This window comes from Nelusetta ayraudi, unplaced genomic scaffold, assembly GCF_046127955.1.
Source record: "Nelusetta ayraudi isolate G7.1 ecotype Tasmania unplaced genomic scaffold, CSIRO-AGI_Nayr_v1 ptg000083l, whole genome shotgun sequence".
NCBI lineage: Eukaryota > Metazoa > Chordata > Actinopteri > Tetraodontiformes > Monacanthidae > Nelusetta > Nelusetta ayraudi.
The window spans coordinates 275,001-301,155 of NW_027466133.1; the positions used below are offsets into that span (position 1 = coordinate 275,001).

At 41.2% G+C, this 26,155-nt stretch overlaps 5 protein-coding genes and 1 long non-coding RNA gene across 6 annotated transcripts in view; 4 read left to right on the forward strand and 2 right to left on the reverse strand.

Annotated features, from left to right (window-relative positions):
* The window catches only part of LOC142900613 (uncharacterized), a 2,900-nt gene extending 1,728 nt beyond the window's left edge, over positions 1 to 1,172 (forward strand). The window contains exon 2 of the mRNA XM_076045001.1: positions 1 to 1,172. This exon is cut by the window's left edge and continues 714 nt beyond it. Within this exon, the coding sequence (XP_075901116.1) occupies positions 1 to 968 (968 nt within the window). The 3' untranslated portion in view covers positions 969 to 1,172.
* A 221-nt stretch (positions 1,173 to 1,393) lies between these two features.
* Positions 1,394 to 6,187, forward strand: LOC142900609 (uncharacterized). The gene is made up of 3 exons (XM_076044997.1): positions 1,394 to 1,609; positions 2,549 to 3,217; positions 3,767 to 6,187. The coding sequence occupies exons 1-3, from the start codon at positions 1,438 to 1,440 to the stop codon at positions 4,807 to 4,809; spliced, it is 1,884 nt and encodes a 627-aa protein (XP_075901112.1). The 5' UTR covers positions 1,394 to 1,437; the 3' UTR covers positions 4,810 to 6,187.
* Positions 6,188 to 6,495: 308 nt separating this feature from the next.
* LOC142900612 (uncharacterized) lies at positions 6,496 to 10,781 on the forward strand. The gene is made up of 2 exons (XM_076045000.1): positions 6,496 to 6,850; positions 9,562 to 10,781. Exons 1-2 carry the CDS (start codon positions 6,679 to 6,681, stop codon positions 10,434 to 10,436), a joined length of 1,047 nt encoding a protein of 348 aa, XP_075901115.1. The 5' UTR covers positions 6,496 to 6,678; the 3' UTR covers positions 10,437 to 10,781.
* A 542-nt stretch (positions 10,782 to 11,323) lies between these two features.
* Positions 11,324 to 14,395, forward strand: LOC142900614 (uncharacterized). The gene is made up of 2 exons (XM_076045002.1): positions 11,324 to 11,626; positions 12,382 to 14,395. Exons 1-2 carry the CDS (start codon positions 11,455 to 11,457, stop codon positions 14,052 to 14,054), a joined length of 1,845 nt encoding a protein of 614 aa, XP_075901117.1. The 5' UTR covers positions 11,324 to 11,454; the 3' UTR covers positions 14,055 to 14,395.
* Positions 13,038 to 26,135, reverse strand: LOC142900615 (uncharacterized). The gene is made up of 2 exons (XR_012928908.1): positions 25,536 to 26,135; positions 13,038 to 13,491 (listed from the first exon to the last, which is right to left on the reverse strand). It is a non-coding gene; the product is annotated as an uncharacterized LOC142900615 (long non-coding RNA).
* On the reverse strand, positions 16,039 to 17,807 carry LOC142900610 (uncharacterized). The gene is made up of 2 exons (XM_076044998.1): positions 17,569 to 17,807; positions 16,039 to 16,981 (listed from the first exon to the last, which is right to left on the reverse strand). Exons 1-2 carry the CDS (start codon positions 17,738 to 17,740, stop codon positions 16,053 to 16,055), a joined length of 1,101 nt encoding a protein of 366 aa, XP_075901113.1. The 5' UTR covers positions 17,741 to 17,807; the 3' UTR covers positions 16,039 to 16,052.
* Positions 26,136 to 26,155: the final 20 nt, after the last annotated feature.

The following is a 26,155-nucleotide window of genomic DNA, read 5'->3' on the forward strand; positions in this document are numbered from 1 at the left end:
CAAGTGCTGGAACCGTGTCAAAGTCCATGGGAATTCAGACTGATGCAAAGCCATATGTTTGCCAGGAATGCGGCAAGAGGTTTTTGCGAAAGTCAAGTTTAATTGTACATAAGAGAATCCACACAGGTGAGAAGCCATATGTTTGCCAAACCTGCGGCAAGGGTTTTACACAACAATGTTCTCTAAAAATACATGAGAGAATACACACAGGCGAGAAGCCGTATGTTTGCCAAGAGTGCAGTAAAAGGTTTTCAGATAAGAAGACCTTGAAACTACACATCAGAACCCACACAGATGAGAGGCCGTATGTTTGCCAAACCTGCGGGAAGGCTCTTAAAGAGAAGGTTAGCCTAAAATTGCATGAGAAATTACACACAAATAAGAGGCCATATGTGTGCCATACATGTCCCAATAGTTTTACAAAAAAGTCACACTTAATAGCACACTATATAACCCACACAAGTGAAAGACCATTTGCTTGTCAAACATGCGGTAAGCATTTCAAAGTAAAATCGACCTTGACGGCTCACGAGAAAAGCCATGCAGATGAAAAACCATTTCTTTGCAAAACGTGCGGCAAGGGTTTTTGTATTAAGTCTCAATTGATAAAGCACATCAGAGTGCACACAGGTGAGAGGCCGTATGTTTGCCAAGTATGCGGTAAAACATTTTCAGAAAACAGGACCTTGAAGCAACATTTGAAAGTACACACAGGTGAGAGGCCACATGTTTGCCAAACATGTGGCAAGGGTTTTGCAATAAAGAGGACCCTAGAAGACCACAAAAGAACCCACACTGGTGAGAAGCCATATGTTTGTACAACGTGCAGTAAGGGTTTTACACTAAAGAGGCATTTAGATCAACACGTAAGAGTCCACACAGGAGAGAGGCCTTATATCTGCAAAGTATGTGGGAAAGGTTTTGCGAGTACCAATGCCATCAGATACCATTTGAAATCAGCACACTGAGGTCAGCCGCATCTTCAGTTGGTCAAACTTGTTTTTTGTCATTTATAAGTACATAAAAATACATGACTGAGGTATTTAAGGTAGCGAATTTTGGTCTATGCCAGTTTGCACGAGATTTTAACTTATGTGAGACACTGTTGTTTTATGTTAAATTAATGGAAAAGTCCCCTGTAAGCCCATATGAACTTGTTTAAAGAATAAATAAAATCATATAATACGTTTCCATTTTTGAACATTGGTGGTGGTTTTGAGGGACGAGAATCCAAACGAGAACAAAGGTGCAATATTAAGTCGATTTCATCGAAAATGTGAGAGGTTCCCTTCACTGTACAGAAGGTGGCGGTAATGCTCCTACAAGTTATTTAACGCGACCGTTTAAAGGGGAAAAGGAGACACTGAAACCGACAGTCTCGACCCGTGGAACCCTAAACTGAAGACTGAATTTCTTTTCACGGTTAGAGAAACAGCCATGGTTTCTGCTGAATATTTGAAGCTCTTCGTCAGCGACAGACTCGCAGCAGTAGCTGAGGAAATATGTGAAGTTTTTCAAAAAGCGATCGGCGAGTATGAAGAAGAACTGGAACGACAACGCAAATCGTCAGATGTGACGCGGAAGCAGCAAGTAAAGTTACGCCCGGCAGGTTAGTAACGCCTTTATTTTCTTTGTTTCTCGTGAGAAAAACACTACTAGCACAGTGTTTTGCTGTGGCCAACAGCAGCACTCTTCGCACAGCACCGCGTCGCCGAGTTTAGCATTTTCAAATAATCGTGCGCTTACTGACGGGCTTAATTGAAATGCCATTTCCACTTTCCATAACTGCCGAGCCACGAGCCACGTTTCAATTACAATTTTTCGCAAAATGAGAGCGATATTAAAAATAAAAACCGATAAAGTATACTTGTGATTTGCATGTGTTTCCATTAAATGGTGTGTGAAGCCTCTGTCCAAACGTAACGCGCCATTTACGCTTGAAGTGAAATGGTCACGTGACCCCGTACGTTTCTTCCGGTGAAAATGCGGAAACAAGTGTTTTCATGACACTTTTGCGATATACCTCTATATCGATACGTCTGAAAAAACCACCTCATGAGAGGTGAGAGAGAGCGATATTTGGGAGGTCTTTTTGAAGCTTATGTGTTTCCATTAGCAGTTTTTATTGCGATATTTAGGTTTTACGCAATTCTAGGGGTAATGGAAACGGAGCGACTTATATCGCTGTGGCTATTCTCTGCCGGTGTTGAGTCCCTACTGGTTTCATTGCCGAACACCTGCAGATGTTTTGCGTCAGCAAATTCGACACTAATTCACAAACATGCACAGCATATTAACATGTTTAATTCATATTTTTTAATGTCACAAGTACATAGCGCTCATTTACAGACGCATATTCGCCGTGGTAGATGTGTGCTGCGACTCTAAAATCGCCAGTAATATGTTGTGTATGTTTGTGATGTTGTGTCGAATCTGCTGACTGTATGTGTGTGTGTGTTTTCACCCTTTTTGTCTACTGGAATTCTGTCAACAAGAGTACCAGGTGTCCTGGATAACATGTGATCTTTGATGTTCTGTGTCTCTCCAGGGCTCCCAGATCGAGGTGTCTGTCAGGAGGATGTGATTGTGGATGACCAACCATCTTCGAACCAAGACAGGAACTCCATTGTGGATCAAGAGGAGTCTGAACCTCCACAGGTTAAAGAGATACTAGAAGAACTGGCCATCGATGAGCTCAGACCGACTGAGGACCTCCAGTTGTTGAGTTATGCTGATGAGCAAAGTAACGGGAGTGAAGATCAAACTGTGGACTGGCACCCAGAGGAAGCTATGGGGGAGTTTAAAGTTGAAATTCCAATTATTACCTCTGTGGTGTCAGAAGACAACAGTGAAGTGCAGCAAGAGGCGCCTGAACTTCCACACATTATGGACCAACAGGAAGAACTGAGCAGCACTGAGCTTGGGCTCAAACAGGAGCCTGAAGACTTCCAGTTATATTCTGCTGATGGGGAAAATTACAGGAGTGAATATCCAACAGTGGACAGGAATCCTGAGAAATCTTTACAGGAGTCTGAAGTAAAAATTCCCATTATTACCTCTGTGGTGTCAGAAGCCAACAGTGAACTGCAGCAGCTTTCTATCCCCCCTGCTGTTTCCCAGAGTCAAACTCAGAGTGAGCGTGATTTTGTCTGCAAAACAAGCAGATGTGAACTCTCAAGTCCTGGAACCTCGTCACAGTCCATAGGAATTCAAACTGGTGAGGAGCTACGTTTGCCAGAATTGCTGCGAGAGTTTTTATTTTTAATTTTTTCAAAAATCAAGCTTGATTAAATACCAGAGAACCGACATCTTGCCATATTTTGACAAACTTTCGATAAATGTTTTGCAACAAGGAGGACCTTCAAAATAACACAATAGAAGAGCACTTTTGACAGAGCACTTGATTAGACAAAAAAGGTGTGAGGATGTATGTTAGCCAAGAGTGCCGCAAAAGTTTTTCAAAGAAAAGTCCTCCATACTCTTGTGCTTATTCCTAAAAACATAAATCACACACAGGACTCAACTTGATGCTAATAATGATAATACAAAATGACTGAAAAATGAAAGAATCCAATAAATAAGCAACTTAAGTTGCCCCATGATGTTCACAAAGAATAGCAGCAAGTGACTTGTCCGGGTCAAATCGACAGGCGACAAAATTTTCCTTTACATGTGGTTTTCATGGTTTTTGTTCACTTGAATTCTGTCAACAAGAGTATCAGGTGTCCTGGATATCATGTGATCTTGATGTTCTGTTTCACTCCAGAGCCCACAAAGCAACATGTCTGTAAGGAGGAGGAGATTGTGGATTTTTGGAACCACGACAGGAACTCCATTGTGGATCAAGAGGAGCCTGAACCTCCACAGGTTAAAGAGCAACCAGAAGAACTGAGCATCAGTGAGCTCGGGCTAAAGCAGGAGCCTGAAGACCTCCAGTTGTTTTCTGCAGACGAGGAAATGAATGAGAGTGAAGATCAAACTGTGGACTGGCATCCTGAGGAACCTATGGAGGAGTCCGAAGTTAAATGTCCCGTTATTATCTCTGTGGTGTCAGAAGCCAACAGTGAGCTGCAGCAGCTTTCTATCCCCTCTGCTGTTTCCCAGAGTCAAGAACTGGAAGAGGGTGAAAATGAGTCTAACAAGAATCAGGTTGCCTCTCATTTAAATGAATGTGAGTTGTCAAGTCCAGGTACCTCGTCGGAGCCCATCGGAAGTCAAACTGCCAAGAAGCCACATGTATGCCTGGAATGCGGCAAAACCTTTTCCCAAAGTTCAAGTTTACTTGTTCACAAGAGAGTCCACAGCCGTCCACATGTTTGTCAAACCTGCAAGAAAAGTTTTAAATCAAAGTCACACTTAACAGCACACCGTAAAGTCCACACAGGTGAAAAACCATTCAATTGCGAAACGTGTGGCATGGGTTTCAGTATGAAATCTAAATTGAGACAGCACATGCAAGTGCACACGGATGAGAGGTTGTATGTGTGTGAGGTATGCAAGAAGAGTTTTGCACGAAGGAACAACTTGGAACAACACATCAGAATGCACACTGGTGAGAAGCCGTATCTTTGCCCAACGTGCGGTCAGGGATTTCCACAAAAGAGGAACCTGGAAACCCACATGAGACTCCACACGGGTGAGAGGCCGCACGTTTGCCAAGAATGCGGTAAAGGTTTTTCGGAAAAGAACAGCTTGAATCGGCACGTCCGAATCCACACGGGTGAGAAGCCATTTGTTTGCAAAGTCTGCGGTAAGGGTTTTACACAAAAGGGAAACTTAAATCTGCACGAGAAAATCCACACATGTTAGCAGCCATGTGTTTGCCAAATGTGTCAAAACTTTTGCAAGAGTCAAATTTAGCAGGATATGGGAGATTTTCTGTTTGCCATTGGCTTCAATGGCCACGTGAACTCAGCACGCTGAGGTCAAAGTTTAGCTGTCATCAGAAACCTCTGAATATTCCCCAGCTTCTTGGCTAATGTGATGTGTTGGCGATGGAGTTTTGTATCTTTTCATGAATTGTTTCAAGTGTATTTATTGTCATATGCACAGTAAAGGAACACGTTTCCCTGTACAATGAAATTTTTACTTTGCCGTCCACTCAGAGTACCAGCAATAAGTAAAATAAATGGTATTAAAAGTAGTATAAAAACCCAAAATAGTAAATATTAAGAAAATAACTGTACATTAGTGGAAAAATAAATAGTAAACTGTAAGTTAGTGCAAATGGGATTTGGAGTGGGAACTGTAAACAATAAATGACATTAAAATGTTTAAAGTGACTTTGGCTGTTAATTACAGTGACTAATAAGGATTCTGATGGCGGTGGGGTAGATTGAGATTTTAAAATGGGTCGGCCTGCATTTCACACTCCTGTACCTCCGTCCTGAGGGCAGGAGTGTGAACAGTCCATGTTGTGGGTGTATGTTGTCCTTTATGATGGGGGCAGCTCTCCTGTGGTCGACTCTGCGGTGGTAGATGCCATGCAGAGAGGGCAGTGGAGACCCGGTGATCCTCTCAGCTGTCTTTACAACTCTCTGTAGGCGTTTGCGGTCCATGGCCGTAGTGCTGCCAGTGATACCGTTGGTCGGGCTCTTCTCCACAACGCAGCTGTAGAAGTTGCTGAGGATCTTTGTGGACATGCCAAACTTCCTCAGTCTCCTCAGCCGCTGTTGCGCTTTCTTGACCAGCTGTGTTGTGTTGGTGGTCCATATGAGGTCCTCAGTGATGTGGACCCTGAGGTATTTAAAGCTGCTCACCCTCTCCACTTCAAGCTCCCGGATAAACAGTGGCTGATGAGGTCTCCTCCCCTTCCCCATCTCCACTATCATCTCCTTCGTCTTGTCTGTGTTCGGGGTGAGGTTGTTGTCCTCGCACCAATTGGAACCCGAAAGGTGGATTTATGTGCAATTGATTTTGTGAAGTTTTGAGACATTTGTTGTTGTCTTTTCATCGTGATGTTTCATTCTTGGTATTTGTGAATTGTTTTGTAGAGCTATAAGTAAATTCTCTTGAAGCAGCTCTGCATTCAGTGCCTGGTATTCTTAATAATTGTGTCCTTGATATGTTTTAGTAAAAGTGATTAATTGCACACACTATGGTGATCTGTTTAAGTGTTTATGGTTTTATGTTCTGTATCTTAATTGACACTTTGTTTGCTAATTCTTGAATGTTGCTGAATCAATTGTCTCTCTTTCAATGGATTATGTCCCCAAAACACCTTCCCACCCAGGTTTAACGCATGGAGGACGTTGTAACGAGGATAAGTATGGAATCACAGGAGTGCCAAAATTAAAGATTAATAAATAAGGGTAGAAATAAAGGTACAAGGGATTATTTTGTTATTGATTGTCCCCTTTTGGCATTGTAAAACACAAATGGAATAAACAATGAAATTTTTTGCGTTTGCCTTTTCATTTTGCAAACGGAAAAGGCAAAAGCAAAGTCATTTTCCGTTTGCCTTTGCTTTTACCACCCCCCCCACCCCTAATTTTGGCACTCCTGTGATTCCATACATAAGACGTTTCCTTGCTGTCCAGAAGGTGGCGGTAACAATCATACACATGGTTTATGTCGACCGTTAGAAGAAGAGAAAAATATTCTTATTGAAAGACTCGGTTGGGAGAGTACATTTCTTGTAATAGTTTCATCGACGTGTCTTTGGGGGGTGGGGGGACGATGCCTTCCGCTGAATGTTTGAAGCAGTTCGTCAGCGAGAGACTCGCAGCTGCGGCTGAGGACATATTTGCAGTTTTTCAGAACGCGATCGTAGAGTATGAAGAGGAGCTGGAACGTCGTCGCAAGTTGTTTGATGCTGCCTGGAATCCAGTAGTGAAGTTACGCCGGACAGGTCAGTAACACTTTTGTATTGATAGTGGACACACAATACCAAGGCAGCTGCTTGTTTCATTTTATTCTGCTGTTCATTTGGACGATGCCACCTAGTGTTCGACTCAAAGCATTGCAGCATTTTACAATTGAACATAAATTCAGCTCGCTATAGCATTAGTGATTTATTTCGGGACTGAGCTTCGCAAGGCAAAGACTCGATTGTATTTGTAACGTTTCTTCTTCTTCACTATTATTCGGGACTGAGCCTCAGCGAAGTCCTGCTCTGATCAGAGCATGTCTTCGCAAGGCGAAGACTCGATTGTATTTGCTATGTTTATTCTTATTCTTCCTACGCCCTTTTGCGCTCAAATTTGACCCCCTGACCATAGAAAATATGTAAATTATATTTGCCACATAGGTGAGAAACTGGTGAAAATTTCATAAAATGAAGAGAAAAAGAAAAAATTCAGCTCTTTAGCGCCCCCTACAATTAGAAATGGGCCTAGCTTCCACTAGGAAGGTCGAAAAAATATGGGGGGAAATTCCACGCGTTCGTCTCTTGAAGCTCGACATTTCGTACGCTCTAACTTATATCGCCCGACAAACAGGAAGTGAGTTATTTCCACTTTTTTGATATATATTTTTTGATTTCACGTTAAAAACTAACTTCTTCTAGGAAGGTTGTAGAGACGTGGGGCCAACACCCACGCGTGCGGGCAATCCAGACCCATTTGCTGATATGATGACCTTTGACAAACTGGAAGTGAGCTATCGTCACTTGTTTGGAAAAGAGTGAAAATACAAGGCTCAGAAAGTTCAGTATGACATAGACTGGACCTTCATTCCAAAGAATCATCAAAAAAAATGTGACATTTTCAAACCGTTTTCGTGCAACGGCCCTCCAAAGTCGACGCACATTGAAAATTGACCAAAAATCCAGCCACAAAAATTAAAATACCTCTAGCGCCCTCTAGGAAGGTCGAAATGACATGGGAGTGACAGTACTCAACAACCGTGAATGCTGCAATTTTCAAACCTTTTGTATTACACAGACTAGACTGTCAGAAGGTCAACGTAAAAAGAATGGTCCGAATGCGTTGCACCGTTTTCATTTTATAGCCCTTTAAAGTCGATGGATGTCAAAACTGACCAAAATCCCAAAAAACACCAGAAAACGAAAAATGCACCTAGCGCCCTCTAGGAACATCGAAAATTCATACAACAAAAACCCACGTGTTCGTCTCATCAAGCTCTACGTCGCGTACACTCTAATTTTTAAAATCCGACAAACAGGAAGTGAGATATTTGAAATTCTTTGAGATCGCCCCAACGAAAGAAAAAAAAAAAGTCAGTCTGACCACGCCTACACCGTTATTCACACCCCGGATAACTATATATAGTTAGATTGCTGAAGCCCTTAGCTAAAAGATGATACCAATATCTTTCGTGTAGAATAGTTAGTTCTAAGCTTAGGTGTCCAAGGTTGTAAAAGCGGAAAAAGCGGAGCTAGCGGAGCTAGAGGCGCTAACTCTGCTGCTGCATGTTGGGAGCCCTAACGCCTTTCTCTATCTCTCCCTCTGATTCAACACACACACGCACACACTATAATTATATATATTTCCTTCAGAAAAGTGCTACAGACGTCATTCAAACACCTACGTGTTTGTCTCATCAAGGCCTATATTTTACATTTGACAGCCACTTCAAAAAAAAAATGCAGGTAAAAAATTGCATCATTTGAATAGACTTCTTCTCCCTCTTTGTCAACACATACATAAATAGCTGCAGTTTCCTTTACAAAAGTGCTACAGACGTCAACCAAACACCTACGTGTTTCTCATCAAGGCCTATATTTTACATTTGACAGCCACTTCAAAAAAAATGCAGGAAAAAATATGCATCATTTGTATACACAGGCTTATGATGATTAATTAGACCTCTTCTCCCTCTTTGTCATCACATAAATAAATAGCTGCAGTTTCCTTTAGAAAAAAGCTACAGACGTTATTCAAACACCTACGTGTTTGTCTCATCAAGGCCTATATTTTACATTTGACAGCCACTTCAAAAAAAATGCATGTAAAAAATATGCATCATTTGCATACACAGGCATATGATGATTATACCTCTTCTCCCTCTTTTTCAACACACAAATGCCTGCAGTTTCCTTTAGAAAAAAGCTACAGACATCATTCAAACACCTACGCGTTTGTCTCATCAAGGCCTATATTTTACATTTGACAGCCAATGCAGGTAAAAAATATGCATCATTTGCATACACAGGCATATGATGATTATACCTCTTCTCCCTCTTTTTCAACACACAAATGCCTGCAATTTCCTTTAGAAAAAAGCTACAGACGTCATTCAAACACCTACGTGTTTGTCTCATCAAGGCCTATATTTTACATTTGACAGCATCTTCTGCATCATTTGCATAGACTTCTTTCAGCAGATGTCGCCAGGCGTCGGCAGGGGTCGGGCGTCATCGGGGGTCGCGTCAGCCACGGTGGCTCAGTCCCGCAAACGCTGCTTGCAGCTTTAATTATTTATTTGTATCAATTTAACAAAGCAAGTAAAGCACACACTCCTTTCAATTTCTAGCTCTTCACTGTCTGGTCAGAGGTACAGAATATGTTGTTTGTTTTTTTAATTAATAAATACACATAAATAAAACGCGTCAGAGAGCATTATGTTTAACGTGTTTTTCGATGTTCTGTGTCCCTCCAGAGCTCCCACAGCAACGTGTCAGTCATGAGAAGGTGTTTGTGGATGACCAACCATCCTTCAACCAAAACAGAAACCCCAGTGTGGATCAAGAGGAGCCTGAGCCTCCACAGATTAAAGAGCAACAGGAAGAACTGGCCATCGATGAGCTCAGACTGAAGCAGGATCCTGAAGGCCTCCAGCTATGTTCTGCAAATGAGGAAAATAACAAGAGTGAAGGTCCAACTGTGGACTGGCATCCTGAGGAACCCGAAGTTAATATTCAATTTTTTACGCAAGCCAACAGTAAGCTGCTGCAGCTATCCCTCCCCCCTGCTGTTTCCCAGAGTCAAGCTCAGGATGAAGGTGAACATGAAATTGGCAAGAGTCACCTTATCGGGAAAACAAGTGGATGTGATTTCTCAAGCCACGGAACCATAGAACAGCACAAAGGAACTCAGACTGTTCAAAAGCCATTTGTTTTCCAACAAAACAGTTTCAGTTTTTCATTGAAGACTGACTTGCCACAACACATCACAAACCACACAAGTGACAGGCCACATGTTTGCCAAATATGTGGCAAGGGTTTTAATCGAAAATTTCTTTTAAAAGAACATGGGACAATCCACACAGGTGAGAGGCCATATGTTTGCCATATATGTACCAAGACTTTTTCAAGAAAGAACTACTTAAGTGCACACCAAAAAATCCATATAGGTGAGAAAACATTTGTTTGCCATATATGTAACAGGAGTTTTTTGAGGAAGGCTAACTTAATATCACACAAAAGAGTCCACACAGGTGAGAAGCCACATGTTTGCAAAGTCTGCGGCCAGGGTTTTACACATAAGTGTACCCTAAATCTGCACGAGAGAATGCATGACATTGGCTTCAATTAACACGTGAATTCAGCGCACTGAGGTCAAAGTTCAGTTGACCTAGGAAACACTTGAATATTCCCCAGCTTCTTGGCTGTGTAATGTGTGGATGATGTGTCAGTGATGTAGTTTTGTTCGTGAATTGGAACTTTATAGGTGGATTCATGTGGCATTGATTTAGTGAAAGTTTTGAGACTTTTGCTTTTTTGAATGTGATGTTTCATTCTCAGTATTTGTGAATTGTTCTGTATTGCATAAGATCTAGTAGAGATCAAAGTAAATTCTCTTGAAGCAGCTCTGCATTCAGTGCCTGATATTCTTAAAAGTTGCTTCCTTGATGTTCTTTAATAAAAGTGATTGATTGCACATTTTGAGTGTTATTTTTTTAGTTTTATGTTCTGTATCTTAATTGACACATTGTTTGCTATGAATGTTGAATGTTACTGAATCAAGCGTATCAATTGTGCAGTCTAAGAATCGATGATTTCCAACTTCTCCCCCTTGAGTCCATTGTGTAACTTTATTTATAAAGACTGAAAGTTTATTGCAGTCTAATAAATTTTTTCTCACCAAGTTTGTCTCGAATGGCTCTTCTGCTCCACATGCAATACCGTTTATTTTTAAGACAGGAAGTACATAAATAAATTGAGTCCATTTGTGAGTTTAAAAGTCTAGAAACATGCGAGTAATGAGATCTTTAGGTGGTCGTCATTTGTTAGTAAATAAGTACATATAGAAATAATACAAGAGACACTGGGTTTAGGTTAGTGAAGTGGTTTTGAGATGACAAAATTCTTATCAAGATAAACTAATAAACGTCTAATTTCATACTATTGTGCAGGATAAAGGGGGTTGAAACGAGAATCTGAGAAGTTCCCCTTGCTGTCCAGAAGGTGGCGGTAATGCTGTGACGCGTTGTTCAATCGACTATTTTAAGAAAAGAAAAAGACTTGATCAAAGACTCGCTTGACCCAAGCACCCATCGGCCGCAAGACTGAATTTCCTTTCATTGTTTGAGCGCCGTTCGGGGGAAACAACGATGTCTTCGACTGAATGTTTGAAGCAGTTCGTCAGCGACAAACTCGCAGCTGTGGCTGAGGAAATATTTGAAGTTTTTCACAACGCGATCGGTGAATATGAAGAGGAGCTGGAACGTTATCGAAAGTTGTTTGATGCTGCCTGGAAGCCAGTAGTGAATTTACGCCGGACAGGTTAGTAATGTCTTTATTTTGACAGTGGACACAATACCAATACCAAGGTTGTTTTCTCTGGTACTCAAGCACGCACTGAAAAGGTTGAGCACCCACTGGCCAAACGGCAGTGTTATGCGTGAACGCGTTCCACGAACGTGAAGTGAACGCACTGCATTCTCACTTGATGAACGTTGTCGTGAACTCGTACATTCATGGATTTATGAACGGTGCTTTCTCACCGTTGAATTTCGTTCAGGAGTGTGCTAGATTTCCTGAGAACACCAGCTAAAACACACCGCAAAAAGGTGCTCGTGTTTGGCGGGATAACACTCGCTCTGGCGACACTAAACACCGCTGTCGCACCGCTACATACGTCATCAAACTGCGACCTAAGCATGGAGACGAAAACAAATGGAGACAGCGGCATTAGTTAATACATCTTAAAATACTTTTATAAAAAGGTCAATAATACTGCAACTACTACTACGACTATTCGTCGGTTTCTCGTTTAAAAAAGACGATTCAAGCAGCATGTTTTCCCTCATGTTTTGAATAAACCTTCGTGTTATTTCAAAAGAATTATGAACTATGAACAAGCCTTGTTCATTTTAAAATTTTGTGAGCAGAACTTTGAACTAGTTCATGTAGAAAGTGAACATTCCATAATCTAGCTCTTCACTCTTGGGTTAAATATGCAGATTGGGGTTTTAAAAACAATCCTCTGCAAAGTGTATTCTGTATAATGTGTTTCTTGTTGTTCTGTATCCCCCTAGAGCTCCCACAGCAACTTGTCTTGAGAGAGGAGCTGATTGTGGCTGACCAATCATCCTTGGACCAAGACAGGAAATCCATTGCGGATCAAGAGGAGGATGAACTTCCACAGATTAAAGAGCAACAGGAAGAACTGAGCAGCAGTGAGCTCGCACTGAAGCAGGAACCTGAAGACCTCCAGTTATACTCTGCTGATTGGGAAACTAACAGAAATGGAGATACAGTTGTGGACTGGAATCCTGAGGAACCTTTACAGGAGTCTGAAGTTAAATTTCCAGTCATTACCTCTGTGGTGTCAGAAGCCAACAGTGATCTTTCACTCCACACTGGTGTTCCCCAGAGTCAGGAACTGAAAGAAGATAAATGTGAAAACTCAAAATCAACAAGACGCAAACGGAAAAATCCGAACAGTAACTTCCACAAAAGTCAAAGTGATGAAGATCGAAATGTCGCTGTCCCAAAATCAAATACATCTTTCACAGGTGACAGCTTTTGCAAAATGTCTGAATCCGGGTCAGAAGTTCAGAACCACAGAGAGAGCCATGTTGGCAAAAATGTCAGCAAAACACTGGCGTTCTCAAGTCGTGGAACCGTGTCAGAACACAAAAAAATCCACAGAGCTAAGAAGTCACACGATTGCCAGAAATGCGGAAAGAGCTTTTCACAAAAGTCAGATTTAAGTGTACACAACAGAATTCACACAGGCGAGAAGCCATTTGTTTGCCTCACATGCGGCAAGAGGTTTGCAAGAAAAGATCACTGCAGAGAACACGAGGGAACTCACACCGATGAGAGGCATGTTTGCCAAGAATGCAATAAGAGTTTCTCAATGAGGACATCCTTGACACGACACATGAAAGTTCACACGGGTGAGGAGTCACAAGTTTGCCAAGAATGCAATCAGACTTTCTCACTGAAGAAGAATTTGGTACGACACATGAAAATTCACACGGGGGAGAGGCCGTATGTTTGCCAAACATGCGCTAAGAGTTTCCGACTAAAGACTTCCCTAAAATTTCATGAGAAAACACACACAGGCGTGAGGCCACATGTTTGCCAAGAATGCAATAAGAGTTATTTACTGAAGAAGAATTTGGTACGACACATGAAAACTCACACGGGTGAGAGGCCGTATGTTTGCCAAACATGCGGTAAGAGTTTCCGACTACAGACTTCTCTAAAATTTCACGAGAGAACACACAAATTTAATCTGCAGTTATTTTCTGCTACTGTGGAAAATCAGAGCAGAGATCCAACTGTGGACTGCCATCCTGAGGAACCTATAGAGGAGTCTGCAGTTAAAACTCCAGTTTCTATCTCTGCGGTGTCAGAAGCCACCAGTGAGCTGCAGCAGCGATCCCTCTCCCCTGCTGTTTCCCAGAGTCAAGCTCAGAGGAAAGGTGAACATGAGTCTGGCAAGAGTCAGGTTGTCTGCAAAACAGATCCATGCAAATTATTAAGTCCTGGGCCCTTGTTAGGAGACAAAGTAATTCACACTGTTAAAAAGCATGTTTCCCAGGAATGCGGCAAGAGTTTTGTGCGAAAATCGTATCGAATAGAGCGTGAGAGAGTCCACACAGGCGAGAGGCCGCAAACATGCGGCAAGGGTTTTACACTAAGGTCTAGCCTAAACCATCACAAGAAACTACACACAGGTGGGAAGACAGAGATATGACAAGAATGTGGAAAAGATTTTGTGAGTTACAGTGCCCGAAGATACCATGTGGCATCGGCACACTGAGGTCAGAGGTCACCTGTCTCTAAACAGGCCAGAATTTCTTCATCTTATTTGCTCTATTATCTCTTCATGGTGTGTTGATGTAGTTTTTCATTTTGTCATCAACTGAAACTATAGAATGTCGGGATTACTTTAGTGACAACTGAGACTGCCATTTGTTTTTGTTTTTTTATTGTGGTATTTCAATTTTGTATTATGCAAATGATGTCCGTAGCAAAAGCTGTCATGAACTGGAACCATAGAATTAAATTCATGGGATTGCTTTGGTGACGACTGCCTTTGCTTTGTTTTTTATTGTGTTGTTTACACTTTGGCATATGCAAGGGATTTCATCTGCAGCTGAGGAAATACACTGCGGGTCAAGCCAACCAACCATTGGACGAAAGCGGTCGAGCCAGCAGGCACTCGATTTTCTCTTGCTCGATGTATGAGAGCCATTACGGCAATCACAGAGCACGATAGAATTGCTTTCCTCTCGCGGTGATCAATTTGTGGAAAGAAAACTCTGAAAATTTCCTCAGTCGCAGCTGCGAGTCAGTCGCTGGCGACTATAAAACTATAATAAATAAATAAATAAATAAATGTATTCTCCCAGCCGAGTCGTCGACATAAACCATGCGTACGATTGTTACAGCCACTCTCCCGACAGCAAAGGGACCTTCTCATGATCGTTACAACAGTGGAATATTTGCAAACTTGCGCAACACAAGTAAAATTCGATTGATAAGATGTGCGCATGTAAGTTCCAGCCTTTATAAATAATTGTTTACAAACGATAGAAATTAAGGATGCATTTTCAAACACATCTATGACATCTTTCACGCATTTCTTCTTTGAAGATTTGGCTTCTTGAAGCTGCTTCAAGGGGATTCAGCATGAGCTCTACTCCGATTCGGTTAAAGACAACATCATTTGCATATCCCAAAATTTAAACACCACAATAATGAAACAAATGCAGTCTCATTTGTCACTAACGTAATCCCAACACGAATCCAATTCTATAGTTCCAGTTAATGATGCAAAACTACAGCTTTAGTGGCCATTTGTCCCTTTCTTCGCTTTTGTCGTGAATATCCAAACCAAAAAAAAAATCTAAATCAAATCACGCATGGATACAACAGAGCGGAGAATTGAAGTTTTTGTTGATTTATTATTTTATTTAATGAGAACAAACAAAAGAATGGCTGCTCTCTTCCCTTTAAAAAAAAAGAATAAGAAAAATCCTTCCCCGCGCTGCCCCCTATGCATATATATGTATATATATATATATATATATATATATATATATATACACATATATATATACATATACATATACGTATATACGTATATATACGTATATACATACGTATATACGTATGTGTATACGTATATACCTATATACATATATACGTATATATATATATATATACGTATATATATACGTATATATATATACGTATATATATATACATATATATACGTATATATATACGTATATATATATATATATGTATATATATATACGTATATGTATACATATATGTATACATATATATATATATATATATATATATATATAAATATATATATATATATGTATAAAACCTTACCCATAAAATACCTTAAAAATAAAATAAGCATTTGCATTAACTCAAATAATGCTAAATATTATGATCAAACTAAAGGTATATAATTCTCAAGACAAACGCAGCTAAATAATTACAGATAACAAAAATGATTAATAACCACATCAATGCACCATCCAGAGATAATGCAGCTAATAAGCTGAAGAAATATGAGCCCTTTCAGAGACAGGTGACCCCTGACCTCAGTCTTCTAATACCTCATGGTGTCTTTGGGCAAAGTAACTCTTAAATGCTTCTTTGTACATAGTTTTCTTCTCACCTGTGTGGCGTCTATTGTGCTGGATTAGGTCTATTGTGCTGGATTAGGTTAGTCCTCTGTGCAAAACCCTTGTCGCATGTTTGGCAAAAAAAATGGCTTCTCACCTGTGTGAACTCTCATGTGTTGTATCAATGTCTTCTTCAGTAAAAAACTCTTATTGCATTCTTGGCAAACATGTGGCCTCTCACCTGTGTGAATTCCCTCGTGTTCTGCTAAGTGATCTTTTCTTAAAAACCTCTTGCCGCATGTGAGGCAACCAAACGGCCTTTCGCCTGTGTGAATTCTGCTGTGTGCAATTAAACGTGACTTTTGTGAAAAACTCTTGCCGCATTCCTGGCAATTGTGTGGCGTCTGAGTAGTGTGGATTGTTTTGTGCTGTGACACTGTTCCATGACTTGAGAACTCCAGTGTTTCGCTGACATTCTGATTCTTGCCAACATGGCTTTCTCTGTGTTTCTGAACTCTTGACTCGTATTTAGACTTTTTGCTATACCTGTCATCTGTGAAAGACGGATTTGATTTTGGGACGGCGACATGTCCATCTTTATCACTTTGACTTTTGTGGAAGTTACTGTTCGGGGCTTTCCGTTTGCGTCTTGTTGATTTTGAGTTTTCACATTTTTCTTTCAGTTCCTGACTCTGGGGAACACCAGGGTGGAAGGAAAGATCACTGTTGGCTTCTGACACCACAGAGGTAATGACTGGAAATGTAACTTCAGACTCCTGTAAAGGTTCCTCAGGATTCCAGTCCACAATTGGAGTTTTACTCATGTTCGTTTCCCCATCAGCAGAGTATAACTGAAGGTTTTCAGGCTCCTGCTTCAGTACGAGCTCACTGATGCTCACTTCTTCCTGTTGCTCTTTAATCTGTGGAAGTTCATCCTCCTCTTGATCCACAATGGAGTTCCTGTCTTGGTCCAAGGATGATGGGTCCTCCAAAATCAGCTCATCTGTAAAGACAAGTTGTTGTGGGAGCTCTGGAGAGACACAGAACATCAAGAAGCACGTTACACAGGATACTCTCTGCAGAGGATTGTTTTTAAAAGCCCAATCTGCATATTTAACCCGAGAGTGAAGAGCTAGAACACACAAAGTTCACTTTCTACATGAACTAGTTCAAAGTTCTGTTCACAAACTTTAAAGAATGAGTTCTGTTCATAGTTCATAGTTTTGCTGTGTGTTGATTTGTCCAAGAGGGATACATAAAATAGTACTAAGTTCTAGAAGTTCAGGGCGACTGTGGCTCAGGAGGTCGAGTGGGTTGCCGAAAGGTTGGCGGTTCAAATCCCGCTCCATCCTAGTTCGTCGTTGTGTCCTTGGGCAAGACACTTGACCCTAAATTGCTCCCAATGCTGCCCAAGTGTTGTAGGAAGAACAGTGCCCTGTGTTTGAGTGACCACTGTCTCTTCTTTAGTGCATGCTGCGCTGCAGGACCACTGTTACTTTAAGGTGGTTGATTCATGTTTTTGTTTTTTTTGTTTTTTTTACCCCAACAGCTCTTCACTTTATTTTTTCAATATGTTGTTGTGAGCTATTCAAAATCACTGCCACAGCCACTACTGACCTGTCCGGCGTAGCTTCACAACCGGGTTCCAGGTCGCATCAAACAAATTGCGACGACGTTCCAGCTCCTCTTCATACTCGACGATCGATGAGAGAAAAACTGTAAATATTTCCTCAGCCGCAGCTGCGAGTCTGTCGCTGACGAACTGCTTCAAACATTCAGCGGAAGACATCTTTTTTTTCTTTAGTCTTGAAGCGTCGCTGAAATCGTCAAAGGAAAATTTACTCTGCCAACCGGGTCTTTCCATAAGAATATGTTTCTCTTCTTCTAACGGTCGACATAAACAATGTATACGATTGTTATCGCCATCTTCTGGACAGCAAGGGGAACTTCTTATTCTCGTTACAAGGGTCATTCCATCCAAAATAATACTTATTATTCATGGAAAGTGTGTCCCTCAACATGCACGCAACCCTGTTACCATAACCTTTTTAGCATAGTAGAAGAAGAAGAAAGCAGTGAATCACATGATACGCTGGATCATCATCAAACAGTTTTCCAAAAGAATGGGTAGAGCAAAAGTATGTCCTCTCTTCCATTTTTAATATTTTTATAACATAGTCAGCTTTGCTTGAATGTCTCATTGTACCTCATGCAACCCTGTTATGCATATGATCAGAATATGACAACTTAAAAAAAAAGAAAAAAAAAGAAACCTATTTAAATAAGTAAGGTTGTCCTCTTTGTCACCAGTAACAGCTAGCTTCTAGTCCTGAGAGAAAGCTAACATTAGTACGGATTTGCAACCCCGTTGCTGTGATTAGAGTAGCAGTAAAATAAAAAAATAAATAAAAATGGCACCATTGGTAAGCTGAGCTAATCAAGCCTTCTGATAGCTTACTACTCATTATTGATAAATATGTAGCAGAAAATCAGAAAAGTGAAGATTTATTTTTCAAGAATTTTGAAGCCAAAATGTCCTCCAATTCTGGAATGACCCACAACGTCCTCCTGTTAAACCTTGATGCGATTATTAAAGAAAAAGAAAGAAAAAAAAGAAAAAAAAGGTGCAAGTTTACCTCGATAGGAATTTCGTCCTCTTAAACCGCTGAATGAATTGAAACCCAGTGTCTCGGTAAAGTTAAACAATGGAAATGTTTCTCGTATCATATGATTTTATTTATATGGACTTAAAAACCTTTTCCATTCATATAACTTCAAAGATCATACAACGGTGTGTCACAGAATTAAGATCAAACAAGCAAAGCAGTGAAAATAAACAATATACAGGCACATTTAATACAATGGAACATTGAACAAACCTTCAGTGGACTTGCCACTGACATACAGTATTTCCCTCAATGTAAAGCTGAAATTGGCCCCTATGGCCAGCACTGGAAACAGAATTAGTTTTGTGAATACCTCAGTGTTGTAATTTCATGTACTGTATTTTCCGGAATATAAGCCTAATACTATAATACTTTACCCCCCCCCCCCCCCACGCTTTGAACCATATGGTTTACTTCACCCGCCAGGGGGCGCTTTAGCAGGAAGTGCAAAAACGAGACAAACATAGGCACAGCAAAGGTTTGTGTTTGTGACGAAACTCTTCTGAGGCTGTTCAACTCCCGACACTGAAGAAAGTGACTTGAGTGGTTTCAGTGCGCAGCTTTTCTGTTTTGGTTGATCAGCACTTTTACTGCTGTGTTACCGGCACCGTTGGGAAACCAATCAGTTCAGTTATGTAAATAAACAAGGAAGAAATCTCTCTGTGTAGCGGTAAATCTATCTATCTAATCTTTATCCATCCATCTATCCAATATGTATCTCATTTCACAACCTATGTGTACATTTCCAATTTGTTTTAAAAAAACTTAGTGGGTGAGGCTTATATTGAGTCCGGAAAATACGGTACTTAATATGAACAATGACAAAAACAAGTAATCCCGACATTCTGTAGTACCAGTTCATGACAGAATGCAAAACTAAAGCAAGGCAGCAGCCAGAGATAATGCATCTAATAAGTGAAGTAAATGGTTTTGAGACACGTGACCTCTGTCCTCAGTGTGCTAAGGACATATGGCGTTTTCGGGAATGGTAATTCCCAAAACGTACACCACATTCTTTGCATATATAACGCTTCTCACCGGTGTGGATTCTCTCGTGCTCTTGTAGGTTTGACTTTTGTGTAAAACCCTTGCCGCATGTTTGGCAAACAAATGGCCTCTCGCCTGTGTGGACTCTCTTATGTTTTATTATACACGATTTTCGCACAAAACTCTTGCCGCATTCCTGGCAAACATGATTTTTTTTTTTAACAGTGTGAATTACTTTGCCTCCGAACGAGGGTCCAGGATTTAATAATTTGCGTCGATTTGTTTGCTGCAGCCCACTTTTGGCTCCCGACACCGCAGAGATAGAAACTGGATTTTTAACTTCAGACTCCTCTATAGGTTCCTCAGGATGGCAGTCCACAGTTGGATCTCCAGCAGAAAATAACTGCTGATTACCTGTGTGAAGTATCTCGTGAAATTTAAGCAAAACCTTGTCCACAACACCCTTGCCGCGTGTTTGGCAATCGTGTGACTTCTTAGCAGTGTGGATTGTTTTGTGCTGTGACACGGTTCCACGACTTGAGAACGCCAGTGTTTTGCTGACATTTTTGCCAACATGGCTCTCTCTGTGTTGTTGAACTTCTGACTCGGATTCAGACATTTTGCAAAAGCTGTCATCTGCGAAAGACGTGTTTGATTTTGGGACGGCGACATTTTGATCTTTATCACTTTGACTTTTGTGGAAGTTACTGTTCGGATTTTTCCGTTTGCGTCTTGTTGATTTTGAGTTTTCACACTTTTCTTTCAGTTCCTGACTCTGGGGAACACCAGGGTGGAGGGAAAGATCCCTGTTGGCTTCTGACACCACAGACGTAATGACTGGAATTTTAACTTCAGACTCCTGTAAAGGTTCCTCAGGATTCCAGTCCACAACTGTATCTCCATTTCTGTTAGTTTCCCCATCAGCAGAGTATAACTGGAGGTCTTCAGGTTCCTGCTTCAGTGCGAGTTCCTGCTTCAGTGCGAGCGAGTGAGTGCTGCTCAGTTCTTCCTGTTGCTCTTTAATCTGTGGAAGTTCAGGCTCCTCTTGATCCACAATGGAGTTCCTGTCTTGGTCCAAGGATGATTGGGCATCCACAATCAGCTCCTCTCTCGAGACAAGTTGCTGTGGGAGCTCTAGGGGGATACAGAACAACAAGAAACACGTTATACAGAATACCCTCTGTCAGAGGTTTGTTCTTAAATCCCCCATCTGCACATTGAACCTGACAGAGAAGAGCTGGAACACGGAAAGTTCACTTTCTCCGTGAAGCCAGAGCGTTTCCCCGCCGTCACACACGATCGCCTGTTTGCGGTGTGTTTTAGCTGCTGTTCTCAGGAAATCTAGCGCACTCTTGAACAAAGTTGAACTGTGACAAAGTGCCGTTCGTAAACCCATGGATGAACGCGCTCACAACGACGTTCTTCGAGTGGGAAATGCAGTGTGTTCGCTTCACGTTCGCCCAAAATGTGAACAAGGCCGTTGAACGCGTTCACGCACAACACTGCCGATTGGCCAGTGGGTGCTCAACCTTTTTTTAGTGGGTACTAGAGCACCGGAGAACATCTGGATATGAGCCTATGTTCCTGTGTGACGTCACACACACGCGCGCACACACACACACACACACACACACACACACACACACACACACACACACACACACACACACCAAAGGTAGTTATGGCTAGCTAGTTTCTACCAGCTGTAAAATGATCCCATGCTCGAGTCGGACACGAGAGGCATCGTAAGTAAAATGACGCAAGCAGCTGCCTTGGTATTGTGTCCACTATCAATATAAAGGTGTTACTGACCTGTCCGGCGTAACTTCACAACCGGCTTCCAGGCCACATCAAACAATTTGCGATGACGTTCCAGCTCCTCTTCATACTCGACGATCGATGAGAGAAAAACTGCAAATATTTCCTCTGCCGCAGCTGCGAGTTTGTCGCTGACGAACTGCTTCAAACATTCAGCAGAAGGCATCTTTTTTCGTTTCTTGAAACGTCGCTGAAACCGTGAAAAGAAATGCACTCTCCCGACCCAAGCGAGTCTTTGATCAAGAATATTTCTCTCTTCTTCTAACGGTCAACATAAACAATAAATATGTGATTGTTACCGCCACCTTCTGGACAGCAAAGGGAACTTCTTATTATCGTTACAACGTCCTCCTGTTAAACCTCGGTGCGATTATTATTATTGTTTAAATAAAATAAAATAAAATAAAATAAAAAAATAAAATAAAAAAACGTGCAAGATTACCTCGATAGGAATTTCGTCCTCTTAAACCTCTGAATGAATTGAAACCCAGTGTCTCGGTAAAGTCAAACAATGGATTCGTTTCTCATATTTCTCGTATCATATGATTTTATTTATATGGACTTAAAAACCTTTTCCATCCATCCATTTTCCATACCCGCTTAGTCCCGAGGTCAGGGTCACGGGGGTCTGCTGGAGCCTATCCCAGCTGTCTTAGGGCGAAGGCAGGGGACACCCTGGACAAGTCGCCAGTTCATCGCAGGTCCATAGAACCTCAAAGATCATACAACAGTGTGTCACAGAATTAAGATCAAACAAGCAAAGCAGTGAAAATAAACAATATACAGACACATTAATTACAATAAAAAATTGAACAAACCTTCAGTGGACTTGCCACTGACATACAGTAGTTCCCTCAATGTAAAGCTGAAATTGGCCCCTATGGCCAGCACTGGAAACAAAATTAGTTCCGTTAATACCTCAGTGCTGTATTTTGAATATATTTAGAAATGAAAGATCCATTTTATCACGTTATCACGTACAGTGCAATCAAACACAAAGGAATAAAACAGCTCTGTCATAGATGATTTAACTGAAACAGGTCAGTATGCTTTTCATATCCACATGCACATCATATCAACACAGGTTTTGGAACAGCTGCACACACACTGTAAGCATTATTTTAAGAAAAAAACTGAAACAATATCAGCTTCTTCCTTGTTTTTTTTTTTTAACTGTCTCATTGATATATATATATACATAGTACATGTAACATTGATATGAGGAATTTGGATCGACCACTTTCCGTTCACATCCCTCCCGCTCCATCTTAAGCTTCCTTCATCAGTTATTTTAAGGTTAGAAGAGTTATTCAAAGTTCATTTTTAATCTATTTTTCATGGTGGTCACAGATGTTTGACTTTCAGGTGTCTCTAAGGAAGGTAAAACAGAGTTTTTAACATCGTCTGACATTGAGTTGCTCAGAAACATCTGTGTTGAGGATGGGCTTGTGGAATGTCCTGCTAACAGATAAAAGTCATAAACCTGGCCCTGCCCCCAAATTGTACCAGTCCCTGCTTGGAGTCAAGCAGTTTGATGGCTCGACTTCCTGCTGTGATTTGTGGGTGAGAGTTGTCTCGGTGTTTTATGGTTTCTAGATCTCGAGTGAGATACCATTGTAATACAATGCTATTGCAATAGATAGATAGATAGATAGATTGATAGATAGAGACTTTATTGATCCCTTTGGGATGACTCCCTCAGGGAAATTAAGACTTCCAGCAGCAGTAGCAGCACACACCGATGGAAAAAGAAATTTAAGCACACAGATTAAAAGAAATAGCAGCACACAGATAAATAAAAAAATAAAATAGCGGCACACAGGTATAAAATAATAAATAATTACTAATATACATATACAATATACATATACATAATTGTAATACTATGGTGAATTCTTCAAGCTGCTGCAGTGAAGTGTGGATGTTGAAGGAATCCTCGTTGACACCGACGTGATTGCATAAAAACAGGTTTATTGCAAAGAAGTCAGATATGAATCAGGCAACCGGTCCACCTGAGAGGTCGTGTGTCTCTCACAAGCCCTCTGAGAATAGTTAGAACATCACCTCCTTATACACAGGTCTCGTGCTGGTCAGGTCACAGCTCTCTGGTTTAATATTGTTAAGGTTATATCTTCCTATGTTTTATTTTATCAGTAAAAGTATGTTTACGTTGAGATGTTTTGCTGTATGTTTTTGTGTTTTTCAGCACATGGGTTAGGGATAGTTGGTTTTGTGTGTGTGTGTGTGTGTGTGTGTGTGTGTGTGTGTGTGTGTGTAACGCAGGCGTTTTGCTCGCAGCATCTTCCAGGATCTCCGGCGCGTCTGCGGTGCGTGCGCACTTTGAAGCGCATTTTCCGAGCGAGGCGTCTCGATCGGTTTATTTTTACGCGAGGATTGCAAGCTCACGCGACAACCCGAAACTCAACAGCGAAACTCTTATTGCTGTCCCTGTCTGGTCTCACACAAAACGCAGGTATCTAAAGTATACATCGATTTTGTTCATTATAGTTTCAGATTCAAAATGAAATCTGCTTTATGTCTCCTTTATTTGATCTGAACAGTGCCGAAGCCGGTACGTCAAAATGTACGTTTCACTGTAAATGACAGCACATATAAAAACAAAATCCCCCCCAAAAATCCAGCACATCGTACATTAAAGCGGCGCGTCTCTCCATGCGATCGGCCCAAACTACCTTCGCGATCGACCGGTACGTCGAAGCAATCACGTGATACAGCCGGGCGACGAGGTATTGGACGTCATCATTTTTGGTTCCCTTCGCGGAAACGCCCCCCATCATTACTTGACACGCGCTTCGAAACCTCGGCACGTCTCGCAACCTCACTAGTTTTGGTGGCGACGTCTCGAGATAAAAAACGATGCCTTCCGCTGAATATCTGAAGCAGTTCGGAATTATTTGAAGTTTTTTTTTTTTTTTTTTTTTTTTTTTTTTACAAATCGATCGTCGAGTATGAAGAGGAGCTGGAACGTCATCGCAAGTTATTTGATTTGACGTGACCTGGAAGCCAGTCGTGAAGTTACGTCGGACAGGTTAGTAACACCTTTATATTGATAGTGGACACAATACCAAGGCAGCTGCTTGTTTGACTTTGTTCCGCTGTTCTTTCGAGCGATGTCTCCTGGTGTCCAACTCGAGCATGGGAGCATTTTTTTTTTTTTTTAAAGAACTGGTAGAAACTAGCCAGCCATAGCTGTAGTTTCCTCGGCTCATTGTGACGTCACACAAGGACATAGGCACCGATCCGGGTGTTACAGGTGGACTGAATGGGCAGCAGCAAAGTGTTAAACCAACCATGTTGAAATTCCAGCATTCAGAGGGCTGTCCTCTCAATGCTAACATAAACCGCGATGATAATAATGATAACTTGATAAGGATTCAAAATCTGACACAAAGTAGTCTGTCAACGTAATCTGTCCTGTCGCGTAATTTCACTGTTAAAACGAATAACTTATAAGTACTGGCTGTGGCAGTGAAAAATGATAGCTCACAACAACATAATAATGAAAAAATAAGGTAAGGAGCTGTTGGGGTAAAAAAAAAAATTAAAAAAAATAAAAAATTAAAAAATACACAAATCATGGAATCCATGAAGAGGCTTTCTTGTTTTGTTTTTTTTAATATTTGCCCTTCTAGAACTTAGTACTATTTTATGTATCCTTATTAACAAACCAACGCACAACAGAACTATGAACTAGTTAGTTTTTGGAACCAATACTTAACTTATTTCAAAAGGTTGAATTATGAACTATGAACAGAATTCTTTTTTTTATTATTATTATTTTGTGAACAGAATTTGGAACTTGTTCATGTTGAAAGTGTGCTTTGTGTGTTCCAGCTCTTCAGTCTTGGGTTAAATATGCAGATTGCCTCACATTTGGCAAGGTTTTTTTTTTTACGAAATTCGTATTTAATGGTACACAAAAAAATTCACGCAAAGGAAAAGCCATATCTTTGCCTCACATGCGGCAAGAGGTTTTTAAGAGAACCTTACTTAAGAGTTCACGAGAGAACCCACACAGGCGAGAAGCCATTTTTTTGCCAAGAATGCAATAGGAGTTTTTCAGTAAGTCGAATTTGATACGACACATGAAACTTCACATGGGTGAGAGGCCACATGTTTGCCAAACGTGCGGCAAGGGTTATGCGGAAAAGGCTTTGCTAAAATTTCACGAGATGATTCACACAGGTAAGCGGCAGTTATTTTCTGCTGGAGTGGAAAATCAGAGCAGGGATCCAACTGTGGACTGCCATCCTGAGGAACCTATAGAGGAGTCTGCAGTTAAAACTCCAGTTTCTATCTCTGCGGTGTCAGAAGCCACCAGTGAGCTGCAGCAGCGATCCCTCTCCCCTGCTGTTTCCCAGAGTCAAGCTCAGAGGAAAGGTGAACACGAGTCCGGCAAGAGTCAGGTTGCCTGGCATTTAACTGGATGTGAGTTCTCACATGCAGGAACCTCGTCACAGCACATCGGCATTCAAACAGCAAACAAGCTATGTCTTTCCCAAGAATGCGGCGAGAACGTCAGTGTGCTCGGACTGAAGCAGGAGCCTGAAGGCCTCCAATTATATTCTGCTGATGGGGAAAATACCAGAAATGGAGATACAGTTGTGGACTGGATTCCTGAGGAACCTTTACAGGAGTCTGAAGTTACATTTCCAGTCATTACCTCTGTGATGTCAGAAGCCAACAGTGATCTTTCCCTCCACCCTTTCACA

Bases quoted from the DNA above. Each gene is read 5' to 3' on its own strand.
- LOC142900610 (XM_076044998.1), bottom strand. From the start codon at position 17,740: ATGTCTTCCGCTGAATGTTTGAAGCAGTTCGTCAGCGACAGACTCGCA. The intron at 16,982-17,568 runs GTCAGTAGTGGC...GTGTCTCTCCAG, and splicing joins TGTGAAGCTACGCCGGACAG to AGCTCCCACAACAACTTGTC.
- LOC142900614 (XM_076045002.1), top strand. From the start codon at position 11,455: ATGTCTTCGACTGAATGTTTGAAGCAGTTCGTCAGCGACAAACTCGCA. The intron at 11,627-12,381 runs GTTAGTAATGTC...GTATCCCCCTAG, and splicing joins AGTGAATTTACGCCGGACAG to AGCTCCCACAGCAACTTGTC.
- LOC142900612 (XM_076045000.1), top strand. From the start codon at position 6,679: ATGCCTTCCGCTGAATGTTTGAAGCAGTTCGTCAGCGAGAGACTCGCA. The intron at 6,851-9,561 runs GTCAGTAACACT...GTGTCCCTCCAG, and splicing joins AGTGAAGTTACGCCGGACAG to AGCTCCCACAGCAACGTGTC.
- LOC142900609 (XM_076044997.1), top strand. From the start codon at position 1,438: ATGGTTTCTGCTGAATATTTGAAGCTCTTCGTCAGCGACAGACTCGCA. The intron at 1,610-2,548 runs GTTAGTAACGCC...GTGTCTCTCCAG, and splicing joins AGTAAAGTTACGCCCGGCAG to GGCTCCCAGATCGAGGTGTC. The intron at 3,218-3,766 runs GTGAGGAGCTAC...GTTTCACTCCAG, and splicing joins GTCCATAGGAATTCAAACTG to AGCCCACAAAGCAACATGTC.